The following is a 16026-nucleotide window of genomic DNA, read 5'->3' on the forward strand; positions in this document are numbered from 1 at the left end:
ATTCATATTAATCAGAACTATGTAAAAAAAAAAAGTTAGGGCATTAAATCCAGTTTCCAGAAGTAGCAATCATTAATGCCAGCATTACTGCTCCAGCCTGTTCTACAGTCAGGATTTTGGCTGCATTTTTTGTGTGAGCCTTTCCCATTTCTGAAGTTGATCATGCAGTCCAGAAATAAATTAAATCCACCAGAATTTATTTCAGTGTGTCCCCCCCCCAGTAAAATTGAGAAATAATTGATATATATTGTTGTATTTCTGATGTTTGATGAATAATTGTCATATTCAGCAATTGCTACCCAGAAAGATGGCACCCTTTATGGGCCCTCGGGAAGATGCGAGATTTGATATTTAGGCTGATTGGGGATGAAGGCGGAGAAGGGGCAGTAAGTATTAAGGAGGGGACTTATACGCTTGCATGCAGTGACAGCTGCTTTTAGGATCATCTCTGCTTACCTTGGATGAAGTGAATGCTGGAAACAAGGCTTTGGTTAGTGGAATATCCATCCCCAACCAAAGAATGCAAATGAGGGATTGCTTCCTCATGAGGGAGAGTGCCAGTGCGCTAGCCAGAACAAGGAGAAAGCATGGTAAATTCAAATTCCTAAATTCTCTGCTGAAGACACAGACTGAAACCTAGGAATTCTGTAAAAGGAACGGATTTCTGTGCATCCATTCCTGGCCTAAATTTCCAGTCTGCCATTTGAAACTATTTGTGAAAAAAGGAGTGGGGGACACAGGGTTAAAATAGTAATATGTAGGAGGATGTGGGAGAATGTGATTATTTTAAACTTCAAATTCCCACTGAGATGCCTGTGTAAGTTGAAACCCATTGCCTTTTCCCCTGAAGAGACTGTGTCTGCTTTAATTGTAGACTGTACCAAGGCAACACAACAAGGAAGTGGTAGATATGGTATTTAAACCCAGGAGAACTATGCTCTTAATCACACTATCCTTCATCCCTTACACCCCCAAGTGATCTGGTGTCCCCTAATTAGAACTTTCAATAATGCACAGAAGAATTGAGTGAATGGGGCACTGGCAAAATGAAGAGTCATGCATCAGAGGCTGCTTGCATTGTTTATAGATACCATTCCTTCCTTTTATAAAATCCACAAAAGAGAGAAGAAGAACGGAAAATGTGACCTCAATCTCTGGGAATGTGAGTCACGAAGAAGTGTCACTTGTTTCTATTTTCAAATGCAATTTACAGCCCTTAAGCCATTCAGATAAATCATGGCCAGAACAGTGTCGGGTCCAAGAATCCCTGGGAAATGAAAGGAGAGAGGATGAAGTAGGTAGGTTGATGGGGTGTCAGCACCCCCATCCCAGATGCCCAGGGTCCAAGAAGCCAACTCCTTGAACTTACCAGGCCATCATTCCAATCTGTGAGGACACCACCTGCTTGGCACACAAGATGTCATCCAGAATATGGCGATTGAGCAGGTCTGGGGAGAAGAGAGGAGTATGGTCACCTTGGGGACAGGGGGACAGTATATGGAGGTCCTGGGACTCTAGATTCCTTGGAGTCTGAACAACTTCAACCACTACATTGGTTGATTTTTGATTGACCCTTGATTAATTTGTAAGCTGATTATAAATCACCTCACCTGCCAAGATGGCTGATAAGGAAGCTGCTCACCTGCAAGTCAGGCGGTCTCCGTGACTTCAGATACTATGTTATCAAGGCCTAGATAAACTCAATTCCCATTTTGATTGGTTACTAATGACCTCAATCTCCATGTTGGCTAGTCCAACTTCAGCTACTAAGGTGTCTGGTTCCAGATTATCTCAACTGTCATAGATGGACCAGGATGACTGACCTTAACTGTCATTTTAACTAGTTAATGATCACTACCACAATGACCAGTCCTGGACAACCCCAAGTAGCCTTTTGAATGGTTGTAAATAACTTCACCATACATGGTGACTGCTCCAGGATCTCAACTTCCATTTTAGCTAACCCTGGACTATTTCAATCTCCATATTGTCTTAGCAGCTCTCTTACCCACCTGTGACTATGCAGGTGCCTCTGTCTCCTTTTCCTAATAAACCTGTCCTTTGAAAATGTAAAAAAAAACAAAAACAAAAACACAAAACCTTCCATAATGGCTTAAACTAAACAACTTTTACTTTCTAACTACTCTTGAAAAACCTCAACATTCATGTTACCACCTGCTAGACAATTTCAACCTTTATAGTGGCCAGTCTCAGACAATTCCAACCTTTATTTATTTTTAAAATAAATTTATTATTATTTTAAAATTGTTGTTTATTTATTTATTTATTTTACATCATTCTTCATTTTGTACATTTATCCACCTCAGGTGTAGCCCATGGGCTTCCCACCACCAATTCACCCGTGTGTCATCGCCATAGTCCTGTGCCCTCTTCCCATCCCAGTTTTGATCCCACTCCCTTTCCACCCCATACCATGTCTCTGGTTTATAGTTGTTTGTTGTTCTCATTTTTACTTTATTGTATTTGCTTCTCTCTCTCCCTCTCTCTCTTTTTTCTTTTTCCCCTGATCCCTTACACTCCTGCTGTGAGTGAAAACATACAGAATTTTCTTTTTCTTTCTGGCTTATTCACTCCAACATTTAAACTGACCAATCCTGGGTGACCTCTTTTGTCTTTGCGGCAGGAAGTGGGAAACCTCCATCTCCATTTGAGCTGCCCCCAAAGAACCCGAGTATCCATTTTGGCCTGTCTTATACAACCTTGCTCATCATTTTGACCAACACTGAACAACTTTTACTGCTATTCAAGTTTGTCCTCAACACTACCACTCAAATTCTTGTCTTTCTGCGGTACCTTGTTTCTGTTTCTACAACCAGACTTCTGTGGCTTGCTTCAGAACTTGAACAACCTCAACCCTAAGTCAGGATAATCTCTCCTCCATTCCATATGGAGTTAAGTTTCCTGTTTGCTGAGTCCCATAAAACCACCCTCCATTCTGGGTAAGGTTTGGGAGCTCTGAGTCCTCCTGACCTAGCCAACTTCTCAGCACAACCCGGGTAAGGCTACAGGATGGAGTTTCTACCAGCCGGGAACTCTGCTCCTTTCCCTATTATCTTTCTACTTGTTACTGGAGTTTATAGCTTAGACCTTGCCCACTGTGTTTTGGGGAGTGGGGCCAGGCAGGGCTTCAGGATGGCTGGAGTTGCTGCCTTACCTCGACACTCCATGTGACAGAGGTTCTGGGTGGGTGTAATGCCATTATCACACCACCAAGCAGAATTCAGCTGGAAAATGCCATATTCACTGCTACCATCAGGATTGTGGTCCACGAAGGAGGTGTCAAAGCCACTCTCGTAGTGTGCCATGCATAGCCCTTCAACAGGGAGGAGAAAGAAGCAGATAGGTAAGGTGTTTGGGATTAGGGGAGGGGAGGGGCAGGGATGACTGGCACCTCAGTTGTGGGGGCGATGATCTTGGTCTGATAGTAGTGTTGATGTTCGTGATATCACTGATGGTAGTGGTGGTGGTGGTGATGATATTCATGAAAATAAGAGGTGCTATTTGTTGATGATAGTGATGGTGTTGGTGGGAGCAATGAGGGTGATGGTTGTGAGGCCAAAGATGGTGATGATGACAGTAGAGTTAAACCAGTCACCATGATCAGTCAGGAGATGGCTGTGAGGATCATTTCCTGACTGTGGAGGTGATAAATGACATGGAGCCGGGTTCTGAGTGTGGTGGAAGCTCGGGATGTGGGTGGTACTTGGGGTATTGGAGTCTCACAGTCTCCGACGCTGTAGCCCTTGAAGTTGTTGAGTCCTGCCTTCTGCAGCCTTGATGCCAGTTCACAGCGTTCATAGATCTTGGTATCCACAGTGGTAGCCATCACTATGGCTAGGATGACCACTGCAATGTCCCAAGTCTGCATTATGATGCCCACAAGCTCTGTAAGATGGCACCTTACTCCAGACTTTACCCCACAGTGTTCAAAATCAAGAGCATTCTGGAACTCTGGACTCTATGAGCAAAGATATAAGTGAAAGATTCTAGAACACAGACGTGACTTTACGATCTGTCCCATTGCCAGATCTGCTAGAGATGTTTGCACAAGCAAAAAGAAAGATACTGACACACAGAGAGATGGTAATAAACAAAACCAGGGAGAAGCTCAGAGACATGAGAAAGATGCGGGGAGAGAAGGGCTATAGGGACACACAATGGACAGACAGGACTCAGGTGCTGGGCCTCAGACTTGCCCCTTCCTCACCACTGTTCCACTCTCCTCTCACAGTCATGTCTACTGCTTGGTTCCCTCCATTCCCCCCACTCTGCTGGGTGAGAATACACAATACGAGAAGAAAGACAGAATGAGAAAACAACAAACATAGGAAAAATAGAAAGCATTTGGAAACATAAAACAGAAGTGCCAAAATAAAGATGTGTTTAAAAGAATGGGAGGTAGGGGCCCTCCCTGGTGGTGCAATGGATTAGGATGCAGCATTGTAAGCTGGCTGCAGCTGCTTCAGTGCGAGTTCGATCCCTGGTCCCGGAGATTATCCACATGGCACAGCAGACCTCTCCGGTCTCCCCCACTGCTCCCCTCAGCAGTGTACCTCGTCAATCTGCCTGTTCTGCTCCCCACTCTGTGTCTGGTGAATCCTCTCACCGCCCCTCACCTCTGGCCTCTACCCTGGTTCTTTATGCATAAACAAGTAAATAATTCTTAAAAAATAAACTTAAAAAAAAAGAATGGTAGGGAAAGCTAAGGAAATCTTTTACAATAGTTCATCATTTGTCACTTTCATCTCTACTTCCAACCACTGTCCATGGCGCCCTCCACTCTCCTTGACCCACCCTCCAGCACTGTTCATTAATTTGGGGCCTCATTTTCACCCTCATTCTCTTTCTGCCCATTTCTTCTTTTCTCTCAAAGGCTGCCCCCACTCGTCCCAATTCCAGAACTCTGCCCACAATGCTCCCCAGGCCTGGTTTAAGTCATACATTCCACTTGAGCGCCTCCACTCTCTCTTCCTCTGCTCTCCCTACCTCCTTCACTGAAACTCACTCCTGATGTAGCCCCTATGCCACCTATCAGTGATCACCCACTATCAGTTCACCACGTTTTGCTCACATGGGCCTCATTTTCCTCACCCTGCTCACCCTGGGTCTTGTGACCTCCATCCCCTACTCTTAGCCTCACAACACCTACATTTACCCACCTTCTGCTCACTCCCTCTCAACCTGCCACATCCACTCACACACCAGCTTCTGCTCATTCACCCAAGCTGATTCACACCAGGGCATATTCTGGGAGCAAACTCTGACCTGAAAGCCCCTGTCTGATCGCAGTCTTCCCCTCTTTCACCTCTAGCCACTGTCGCTCCCTCACAGTATCCTCACACACAGCTGCCATCTGTGTCACCATCACATATTCACTATACCACTCGTCATCTCCATTCCCTCTGATTCTGTCCCTCGTGCACCCCATTCCTCCCTCTAGACCCACGTTATCCACATTCACCTCACTCTACGGTTCATTCTCCCCCTTCCCTCATCCTTTGTCTCTCATCTCTCCTGCCCCCACTTATTCCCAATTTGTCCGTCATTGTGGCTCACCCTACCAGCCCTATCTGGTGTCTGCCATTTATTGACACATTGGCCAAGACACAAAACATTGATAGATTGTCTGCACACACCAACACCCCCACAAATATGGGGACTTCAAGAGGATGGGAAGGGATTCCGCTCTTGGAGGCAGGTAATTCAAGGTTAATGAGGCAGCTCCAAGATCAACAGAGACCATGCTTTGGCTTGGCCATACTCACTTGCTACCTCACGGTCCAAATTGACTACTCACAGTTGACAACCTTTTTCATATTTTTGGTAAAATGTATTTTAAGATTAGCAACTGTGATGATGACTCACAAGTAAGGTGGGGTGGCTTATTCATTGTCTTTGGGTGTGACTGTCACATTGTGCAGGCTATGTGGTGAGATCAGTTGTCAGATTTCCACATTCCTTCACATAGCGACCTGCTGCTTAGGCTGCTGTATGAGAAGTTGCATCTGTAGGGACTGATGGTAGAGAATGCTCAGGACAGAATGAGGGTCCAAGCTCCTCAGACTCTAGAAAAGCAGGCCTCACGTAGCTTGTGGATGTGCACTGTGAAACCTGGGGCAGTTTCTGCCAGGCCATATCCCTGGCTCATGAACCTTTCTGAAGCTGGCAATCTCTGCATTCCAACACTAGCCAACCTTTAAGGGCTCTCTCCCCACCCCTGTGAGTGTGTATGTGTGTGCCCGTGGTGCAAGACACATAATAAATAAAATAGGTGTGCATTTTATATTTTTAACATTACTGTATAACGCTAAGTTGTTTCAGACTTTTTTTTTTTAAAGATTTATTTATTTGTGGCCCTCCCTGGTGGCGCAGTGGGTTAAAGCACAGCACTGAGAATCTAAAGCTGCTTCTGCATGAGTTCGATTCCCGCCTGTCCCGGAGGTGACCACATGGCGCGGCAGACCTCTCCTGACCCGCCTGCTGCTCCGCTCAGCAGTGTACTGCGTTGATCTGCCTGTTCTGCTCCCCACTCTGTCTCTGGTGAAGCCTCTCACTGCCCCTGAGCCTCTGGCCTGCACCCCAGTGCTGTATGCACAAATAAATAAATCTTTAGAGGCTTCACCAGAGACAGAGTGGGGAGCAGAACAGGCAGATCGACGAAGTACACTGCTGAGGGGAGCAGCGGGCGGGTCAGGAGAGGTCTGCCACGCCATATGGTCACCTCCGGGGCAGGCGGGAATCGAACCCATGCGGCAGTGGCTTAAGATTCTTACTGCAGTGCTTTAACCCACTGCACCACCAGGGAGGGCCTGTTTCAGACTTAAAAAAGAAAAAGATTTATTTATTTATGCATACAGAACTGGGGTATAGGCCAGAGGTGCAGGGGCAGTGAGAGGATTCACCAGAGACAGAGTGGGGAGCAGGAAAGGCATATTGACTAAGTTCACTGCTGAGGGGAGTAGCAGGCGGGTCAGGAGAGGTCTGCCGCACCATGTGGGTCACCTCTGGGGTGGGGGATCAAACTCACACTGAAGTGGCTGCAGCCAGCTTGCAGTGGTGTGCTTTAACCCGCTGCACCACCAGGGAGGGGCCCAGACTTCTTTTTAAAATCCGATCCTTCTTATGGTTTCCTATTATGTCACAATGAAATATAGCTCTGTCCCAGGCAGAAGGGACCCTACAGCATCTAGCTCCCAGTCACACTCCCTTTCCCATGCTTCCTATACTCCCAATATACTGACACTCTCTCTGTTCCCCCAACACACCAAACTGGGTCCCACTTCAAGGTCCCTGCAGCAGCTGTACACTCCACTGAAATACTGCCTCAGATATTTGCGTACCCAGCTTCTTTTAGTCTGCATAATTGTCACCTCCGACGAAAGGAGATCGTCCTTACTCATCCAAAGAAAGGCACCTGTCAGTCACTTAAACAAATCCCATTCATGCCAGGGTGCGTCTCTCTGTGTGTCTCTATCCTGTACCGCTGTTTTATTCTTCAGTTTGTCTGTGTACCTTTCTTCAACCGCTGGACTGTCAACTCTCAGCCCTAGCCACTGGATGGAGCTAATGATCTATCCCTGTTTCTTGCTTTTGTGCACTCAGGTCAATACCGCCACGCACCCCGCCTACCAGTTCAACTACACCTGCAAACCCGATGCCACTATCCTAGTGCAAGGCACCAAATTCCTGACTACTAGAATTTCCCTTCAATGGACACTTCCGCTACCCGCCGTAGGAATTGGGTTTGGAGTCTTAAGAACGACCGCCTCGGAAAAACAAAGTGAACACCTGCCTAACACCGGCGCCCACGACCTGCAGAAGGCAGTGGGCGCGGTCATCGCCTGGGAGCAGTGACGTCACCGGGTCTGCTCCTGCGCTGTGTCGGGTCCCTTGCTTCGGGCGGGCGGGAGGGTGGGCCCCATGTTAATTATTGGCGGACGCAGCCTCAAAGCTCACGCTGAGCGTGCGCACACCAGGCGCCGCAGCGCTCAACGGCTTCCCAAGCGGAAGTGCTTCTGGGGGCCTGTTCTGGTAACGGTCTTCTCAACCGCTAGCTGAGAATTGTGGAAGAGTGAGGTGGAGGGCGCGAATTCTAGGGGTGAAGGGAGGCTTGGGGGAGTCATTGACGGGAGGGTTGCGGAGTGATGGGGGAGCCGAGAGAGGTCTTACGGGGCTAGTCTGGATTGAATGGGGCGATTATTAAACTTTGGCTTTTACACCTTTTCTAGCACAGTGACCTGCGCTAACGGTTAATACGCACCTCTCAAGGCGTGCCCTCCCCGCCCCTCAGTCCCTTCCCTCTACCCCAGCCCCAAGGTAAGGAAGGGCCTGCTGTGAACTGCACCCGAAGCCTTCCATCTGACTCCTGCTCCAAAGGACCTCTGCGAGGTGAGCTGAAGGAAGAGGCATCTGAGCGGACTCAACTTACCTGGAGCCTCCTGCGAGCTGGGGACTTGTGAAGGGTGGGCGGGGCCGGGTGCTGCTTTGGGGAGCCGAGTGGAGGGTCCCCTAAGCCGATCGACTGAAAAAGTCATAGGAAATAATTTTAAAGCATTTTTTGGTGTGTTTTTTGGCTCTTAACAAATAAGTACTGTATTTGAATTGTAGATTAATTAAAAAACAGGAGAAGAAAATCAAAAAGAACTAATGTTATCCCCCTACATTTAAATGTCCATCCGTACATGTTTACGATGTATAGTGGTATGCATTTTCAAACACATATAGTTTTAAAATGGGTTCCCGTAGTTTTATAACCTACCATTTTTTCATTCAGAAGTTTACTGTGATTAGCTTAACATTTTTTAACATTTAGTACTTAAGATACATGTACCAAAAAGTAAACTGATTAGTTCCCTTCACTATTTTTCATAGCGACATAGCATCTCATCCCTTGCATTTCCTTATTAATACTATATGATGGGTCATTTAAGATTGCTTAACTTTGGCACTGTTAAATCAATGCTGAGGTAAAGACGCAGAGAAATCATGATAAATTTCATTAAGGAAGATATCTAGAAATACAATTTTTGGGTCAACACACAAGTACATATACTAAAAGTCCTTTTGTTAGATGTTCACATGAGGAAAACAACCAAGAATACACAGGTGGTTGTTAAAAACACATGGTTGCCCAGACTTTGAGGTAGCCCAGCTAGTTTGAGGGGATTTCTAGGCAGATAATTCTGTGCACCCCAAACCTAATGGCAGTCTCTCATGTGCTCTACTCTTCTCCACTCTTCAGCTCAATCTTCACACCTATCCCCCCTTTTGCCAAGAAGAGCAGAAAATGGCTGAACCCCAAGTAAGTATGTTATTTGTTCCTTACTCTTACTGTATATGATGAGCCATGTAGAAATCTTTTCCATAATATGGGAGAGGATTAATAAACATTTGGATCAGGGGAAAAGACAAGGCAGATCAAAATCAGATTAGAATGTGAACGTGGGTGTAGCACATACTAATATACTAATGCTGAGCGGCAGGTATCTCCTTGAGCCTTTGGCAGCCAGAGGGAAATGTAACCTGTAACCTGACTCACTTTACTGATCCGGAGAGAGCGCACCACATCATCAGGGAAGTGAAGGTTTCCCGCCATTGTCTAAGACATTTCTTTGCTGGGTTTTCTTGTGGATGGTAGGTTTGGCTTTAACCACAACCTGGTGACATATGCAGTCCCTGTGACATTTGCAGTCCTTGGTTTCCTGCAGATATTTCCTGTAGTGTCCCTCAGTGGACTGAAGACAGTATAAAAATGCATTTTTGTAATGGAACTTGGTTGTGTTTCAAATAATTTCCTGTAGCAATTTTCTTATTTGGGCTTTTGAGTCTCATCTGTAGACAGCTGTGTTGTTGTTGTTGTTTTCCTTTTCACTTTAAAATCTTGTTTTTTAAGTTAGTATACAGTAAAATTTACTTTGTTGTCAATTCTGTTTATGTTAACACATGTACAGATTGGTATATGAATCTGCAGGATTGGTAATGGTTTTATCACCCTAAAAAACTGCCTCAGGCTCTCTCTTTATAGTCCTGCCTCCCCTACCTATAACCTCAGGTGACTACAGATCACTTCTGTGTCACTATAGTTTGTCTTTTCAGGGATGTGGTGGATGTGGAATCGTGCAGTATATAACTTTTTAAAATTAAACTTTCTTTTTAGATAATTGATTGACATGCAATTGTAAGAATAATATAGAAATCCCATGTACCCTTCACCAAGTTTCCCCCAGTGATAACATCTTGCAAAACTATGGTTAAGACATAGTTCCATCCCTTATGTTGCCCTGTTAAAGTCAATCCACTGCCCCTTATCCCAATCCTAGACCCCTGGAAGTTACTAACCTCTTCTCCATTTCTAGAATTTTGTCATTTGAAGGATGTGATATAAATCAAAGCATAGTATGTGACCTTGTGGGATTAGTTTTTGTTTTTAATTTGGGGGCTATAGTTTTGCTTACATATGTGCATGTTGCACTTACCCTCTCCAAACCACCAATGCCAGTACCCCTGTTTACCTCCCCAAGCCCATTCCCTCCCCTCCCCACTTTCCCTCTGGCTTTTATAATGTTTAGATAAATTCTGTTTACTCACTTTATTTAGTGTTTTGTTGTTTTTTTTTTTTTTTGCATAATGGCTATTGAATCTAGTTGCATACTTTTCCAGCAGCCTCAAGTGATCATGTGGTTTTTATCTTCCTTTTTGTTAATCTGGTGAATGACTTTGACTGCTTTGCATTTGTGGAACCAGCCTTGCATCGGTGGGATGAAGCCTGCTTGATTGTGGTGGATAATTCTCATAGTATGTTACTTTATTTAGACTTTTGCTGAGGATATTGCTGGGATTTTCTTGAGGGTTTTTGCATCTGGGTTCATCAGAGATATTGTCTACAGTTTCCTTTTTTGTACTGTCTTTGTTTGGTCTTAGAGTCAGGATAGTGTTGGCCTCATGGAATAGATTGGGAAGTTTTCCTATGTCAGAGTTTTTTATTTTTGAAGAGTTTGAGGATAGGTATTAGGTCTTCCTTGAAAGTTGGTAGAAATCACTAGAGAAGTCATCTTGTACTGGGCTTTTGCTGTTTTGTTTTTTTTTTTGAATGTTCCAAATAGTTAACAGTTTTTATTTATATATAAATTTTATTTATATGTTCTTTTACATCATTGTTCATTTTTGTACAATGTTTGACTTCTCTCAGGTGTAATCCGCATAAAATTCCCACCACCAAGACACTCATGAACCGTCACCAAAGACTCTTGTGCTCTTCTCTCCAGTTTTGCTCCCTTTCCCTCCCCCTCCCCTGATGAATGTCTCTGATTTATAGTTTACCTGTTTGTTTTATCTTTTCCTGATTCCTTGCATGGTTTCCCTATGTTTCTCCTATAAGTGAAAATAACAGATATTTTTCTTTTTCCTTCTGACTTATTTCACTAAGTATAATCCCTTTCAGCTCCATCTAGGTTATTGTGAATGGCATGAGTTTATTTTTTTTGATCACTGAGTAATATTCCATTATGTATATATGCCACATCTTTCTGATCCAGTCATCTATCTGCTTTGGGCATTTAGTTTGTTTTCATATCTTAGCTATTATAAATAATGCTGCAGTGAACATAGGAATTCAGGTTTCCTTTCGAATTAATGCTTTTGTAACGTTTGGGTAGATTCTTAGGAGAATTGCTGGATCACATAGTAGCTCCACTTTTGGTAGCCCATGCAGCCTTCCATTGTGGTCAGACCACTTGTATTCCCATAGCAGTGTAAGGGAGTTTCTTTTCTACACATCCTCACCAACAGTAGTTATATATTTTTTTTTAATGTGGCCCATTCTCACTGGTGAGAGGCGGCATCTCACTGTGGTTTTGATTTGCATTTCCCTGATTATAAGAGATGTTGAACATTTTTTCATATACCTATTAGCCATTTGCATTTCCTCTTTGAAAACGTGTCCTTTTAGCTTTTCTGCCCATTTTTTGACTGGATTGTTTGCTTTGTCGAGTCAAGTGGACTCTTTGTAGATCTTTGAAATCAGTCCCTTATCAGTTGTATGCAGTGCAAATATTTTCTCTCAATCCATAGGGTGTCTATTTTGGTTAATGTCTCTTTTGTGTACAGAAACTTTAGTTTGATGTAGTCCCAGCTGTTTATCTTTGCCTTCACTTCTTTGTTGCTGGGATGAGTCTTTAAAGATGCTTATGATGTACGTCATGGAGTGTTTTGTCTGTTTTCTTCTACACATTTTATGGTTTCAGGTCTTATATTCAAGTCTTTTATATGTTTTGAATCAGTTTTTGTGCATGGTGTGAAGTAGTAGTCTGCTTTCATTCTCAACACGTGACGGACCAATTTCCCCAGCACCATTTATTGAATAAAATAATAATAATAATTGTTACTATTTATATAATTTAAATAATAATAAAATAGACTGTCCTTGTGCCATTGCATATTCTTTGCTCCTTTGTCATATATTAGTTGCCCATCTACATGTGGCTTTATTTCTGGGTTTTCAATTTGATTCCATTGGTCTTTCTGTGTGTCTGTTTTCGGTCTAGTAGTGTAATGCTTTAATTATTTGGCTTTGCAGTATAGTTTGAAGTCTTAGAGTGTGATACCTCCGTTTTCCTTCTTTTTACTTAAGAGAGCTTTGGCTATTTGTGGTTTTTTGATATTCCATATGAATTTTAGCAATACTTGTTACATTTCTTTCATGAAAGCCATGGAGATTTTTATTGGAATTACAATGAATTTGAAATTTGCTTTCAGTAGAATGGCCATTCTAGTCTATGAACAGGTATGTCTTTCCATTTCTTTGTGTCATCTATTTCTTTTACAATGTTTTATACTTTTCTTTGTATATGTCTTTTACCTCCTTTGTTAGGTTTATTCCCAGGTATTTAAACTTTTTTTGGTACAGTTGTAAATAGAATAGCTTTTTTTTTAATTTCTTCTTCGTCAGACTGATTGTTTGCATGTAGAAGGCTACTAATTTTTGTGGTTGATTTTGAATCCTGCTACTTTACTAAACCAGTAATTTTGATTAGTTTTTCTGTAGAGTTTTTATATCATATCACATGCCAATGATGATAGTTTTACATTTTTCCCTATTTAAAATTACTTGTATGTTTTTCTCTTGTCTCAGTGCTCTAACTAGGAATTCTAATATTATATTGAAAAGCAGTGGTGAGAGTGGACATCCTTGTTTTGTTCCAGACCTTACAGGGAAGGCTCTCAGCTTTGATACTGACTGTGAGTCATATATGGCTTTTATTTTGTTAAGGTATGTTCCTTCAGGATAGAATACTTTTGACTGACAGTTCTTGTCTGTTAGCATTGTGAACATTTACATCACTCTCTTCTTGCCTGGAAAGCCTTGGGGTGAAATCCAAAGAAGGTCTAGTTTGGATGTCTTTGTACATTAATTTCATCTTCCTTGCCTTCTATAAAATTTTTCTTTATCTTTGATAATTTAACAATATTGTGTTTTGGTGTAGGTCTTTCTGCATTTAAAAATTTGGGTATTATTCAATGGAATACCATTCAGCAATCAAATAGATAAATTTATGCCATTCTCAACAACATAGATGGAACTAGAAGGGATTATGCCAGTGAAATAAGCCAGAAGGAAAAAGAAAAATTTCTAATGGTTTCAGTTACAGGAGTAATGTAGGGGAACCAAATAAGGAATCGGGGGGAAATAACAATAAATAAAAGACCAAAACTGACAAGTAACTATAAATCAGAGACATTTTGCAGGGTAAGGAGAGGGAGAGGGAGCAAAACAGGGGAGGGAAGAGCACAGGGGGCTTTGGAGATGGTGCTCGGGTAAATTGGTGGTGGGGATCCCACAGCGCTACACCTGAGAGGAGAAAGCAGACATTGTACACATATGAACAATGATATAAAATTCATATAAATTATTAAAAAGAGATAACAGTGAAAAAACTGGATTGTTCTCTCTGCTTCCTGAACATCCATTTTTAATTCAATCCTTAGGTTTGGGAAATTCTTGGTTATTATTTCTTTGAACTAGGGTCTCTGCTCTTCTCACTTGGGAAGTCAGTTGTCCTTAAGTTTCTTCTGATGGAGGCTGATATTTCTTGTGGAGTTTCCTCATTTTTCCTTTATTTTGTTCTCTCTCTTTCTAATTGGGTGGATTGTTGATTTGAGTTTAGTTCTCTTCACAGTATGTCGTAAAGTTGTCTGCCTTTTCATTCAGTCTCTTTTTATGGTCTTTGGATATTTTCATTCTCTTTGGTGAAAAACTCGTTATCCTTAGATATCCTTTCTAAGAGTTTTCACCTGCCTACTGCTTTTGACTGACCTTCCAGTATCTCATTTAACATATTAAATATGGTGGTGAAGTTTTTGTCTGATCGGTACTGCATTTCTGTTTTCTTTCTGTTCTTATTTGCTTTTCCATCTTGTGTTCAGATATCCCTTGCTTCCTAGGCATGAGTATTACCTTATTTGCTTTTTTTGTGTATGTGTGGTTAGACTACTGGGGTTTTAGTTTTATTTGTTTCTCTTCTTTGTTTACCTTGGCATGAGGTGGGGGCAGGCAGGGAGTCTGGAATTTAGGTCCTTGAACTCAATTTGAGGAGTGAAGTTGGTCTCCTCTCCTCTCTTTCCACAGCAAACTGTGTCCAGGGTTTTAATTGTCTTAACATCCCACCCCACCTCCCTGCTTTTTCTCTTCCCTGACTCCTGATCTGTGAAGCTTGAGTCTCCTGGAGGGGGCAGCTGGTCTGGACTACAGTGCTCACGCCCAGGCTAAGTTATTAGGCTTCTCGGGGGCGTAGCTGCCGAGTGTGGCCTGTGGAGCTTGTCACTGTGGATGGAAGCGGTGGCCATAGCCGCCTTGTCCCCATCACTGCGATGCCACTCATTCAGGGCTGCAAGATCTTTGCCCTTTTGCTTTTCCCCAGGGTTTCGCGAGTTATTTCATAAGAGCGCTCAGCTATTGGGCCTGCTGTGGAACCTTGCCTGGCAACATTTTGCTTTTATTCTGGGAGGGGAACGAGAGAGCTTTCCATGTAGGTCCTGGACACCCCAGTGTCCCCATTCAGGTCTGTACCTACAGAGCTACCACTGCCCCAGGGTCAGAGTTGAATCTGTGTGTTAGCAAAGTTCCTCCTGAGAATTTCTCAGTACCCCAGGCGCCCCTTTGTAGCTTGGGTGGTCAACCCCCAGCGTGTTCTGCCAGATGAGGCATCTGTTCTATAAAAGCCTAAAAGGGTGAACCTCAGAGAACTTCCCTGAAGCTTTGTGCCTTTCCCCCATACATTGCCCCATGCCTTTCTTCATCTCACTGTCCCTCAGTTATATTCTTTATTTTTTTAAAAAACAAAACAAAACAGTGATCTAATGAGTAAATAGGTTTCCCAAGTTCCGTGATCTGCTCTAGCAAATTAATCAAATCTGAGAATGGTGTGTTGGGAGGCTGTGTAGCTAGTCGCAGATAACCTGCGCTGGTGACTCACTTGAAGTCTGCAGAGGGGCTTGTGCAAAGCTCCAATCCGTGAGCAGTCAGTCAGAAGCATCAGTAACAGCCTGGATTGCAATCAGTGTCTCATGTGAAGGGCACTCTTGGGGTTACTGAGCCCTTTACCTGGGGAATCTGAGGCTATCCCTGGAGAGAGGGTGACAGAATTGAGTTGACTAAAACAGTATCTAACCCGTTGCCAGTTTTCATTATAGCTTTATACTAAGTCTTCAAATCAAGGGTACTTTCTCCCACTTTATTCTACTTCTTCAAGATCATTTGACTAGCCTTATTTTTTCCCTTAATCTTTAAATTAAAATTTAGAACACTTATTTACATATTTGTACATTGTTTTGTTAGAATTTTGATAGGACTTTAATTAAGTCTATAGACCAGTTTGGGGGGAAATTAACATCTTTATTATGTTGTAGATTCCAAGGATAAACACAGTGTATAGCTCCATTTATTTAGATCTTCTTAGATTTATTTCCTCAACATTTTGTAAATTTCCAGTACACAAATCTTATATATAT

General features: G+C 42.9%; 2 protein-coding genes across 2 annotated transcripts in view; one reads left to right on the plus strand and one right to left on the minus strand.

Annotated features, from left to right (window-relative positions):
- Nucleotides 1-1167: 1167 nt before the first annotated feature.
- On the minus strand, nt 1168-3889 carry LOC101628644 (sperm acrosome-associated protein 5-like). The gene is made up of 4 exons (XM_004690128.1): nt 3745-3889; nt 3176-3334; nt 1370-1448; nt 1168-1267 (listed from the first exon to the last, which is right to left on the minus strand). The coding sequence occupies exons 1-4, from the start codon at nt 3887-3889 to the stop codon at nt 1168-1170; spliced, it is 483 nt and encodes a 160-aa protein (XP_004690185.1).
- Nucleotides 3890-8060: 4171 nt separating this feature from the next.
- Nucleotides 8061-16026, plus strand: part of ZNF182 (zinc finger protein 182) — a 33284-nt gene continuing 25318 nt past the window's right edge. The window contains exons 1-3 of the mRNA XM_012730259.1: nt 8061-8092; nt 8250-8409; nt 9263-9322. Of these exons, the coding sequence (XP_012585713.1) occupies nt 9308-9322 (15 nt within the window). The 5' untranslated portion in view covers nt 8061-8092; nt 8250-8409; nt 9263-9307. The remainder of the gene's footprint in view (nt 8093-8249; nt 8410-9262; nt 9323-16026) is intronic.

Source organism: Condylura cristata, unplaced genomic scaffold, assembly GCF_000260355.1.
Source record: "Condylura cristata isolate star-nosed mole 26May11 unplaced genomic scaffold, ConCri1.0 scaffold00027, whole genome shotgun sequence".
Lineage (NCBI taxonomy): Eukaryota > Metazoa > Chordata > Mammalia > Eulipotyphla > Talpidae > Condylura > Condylura cristata.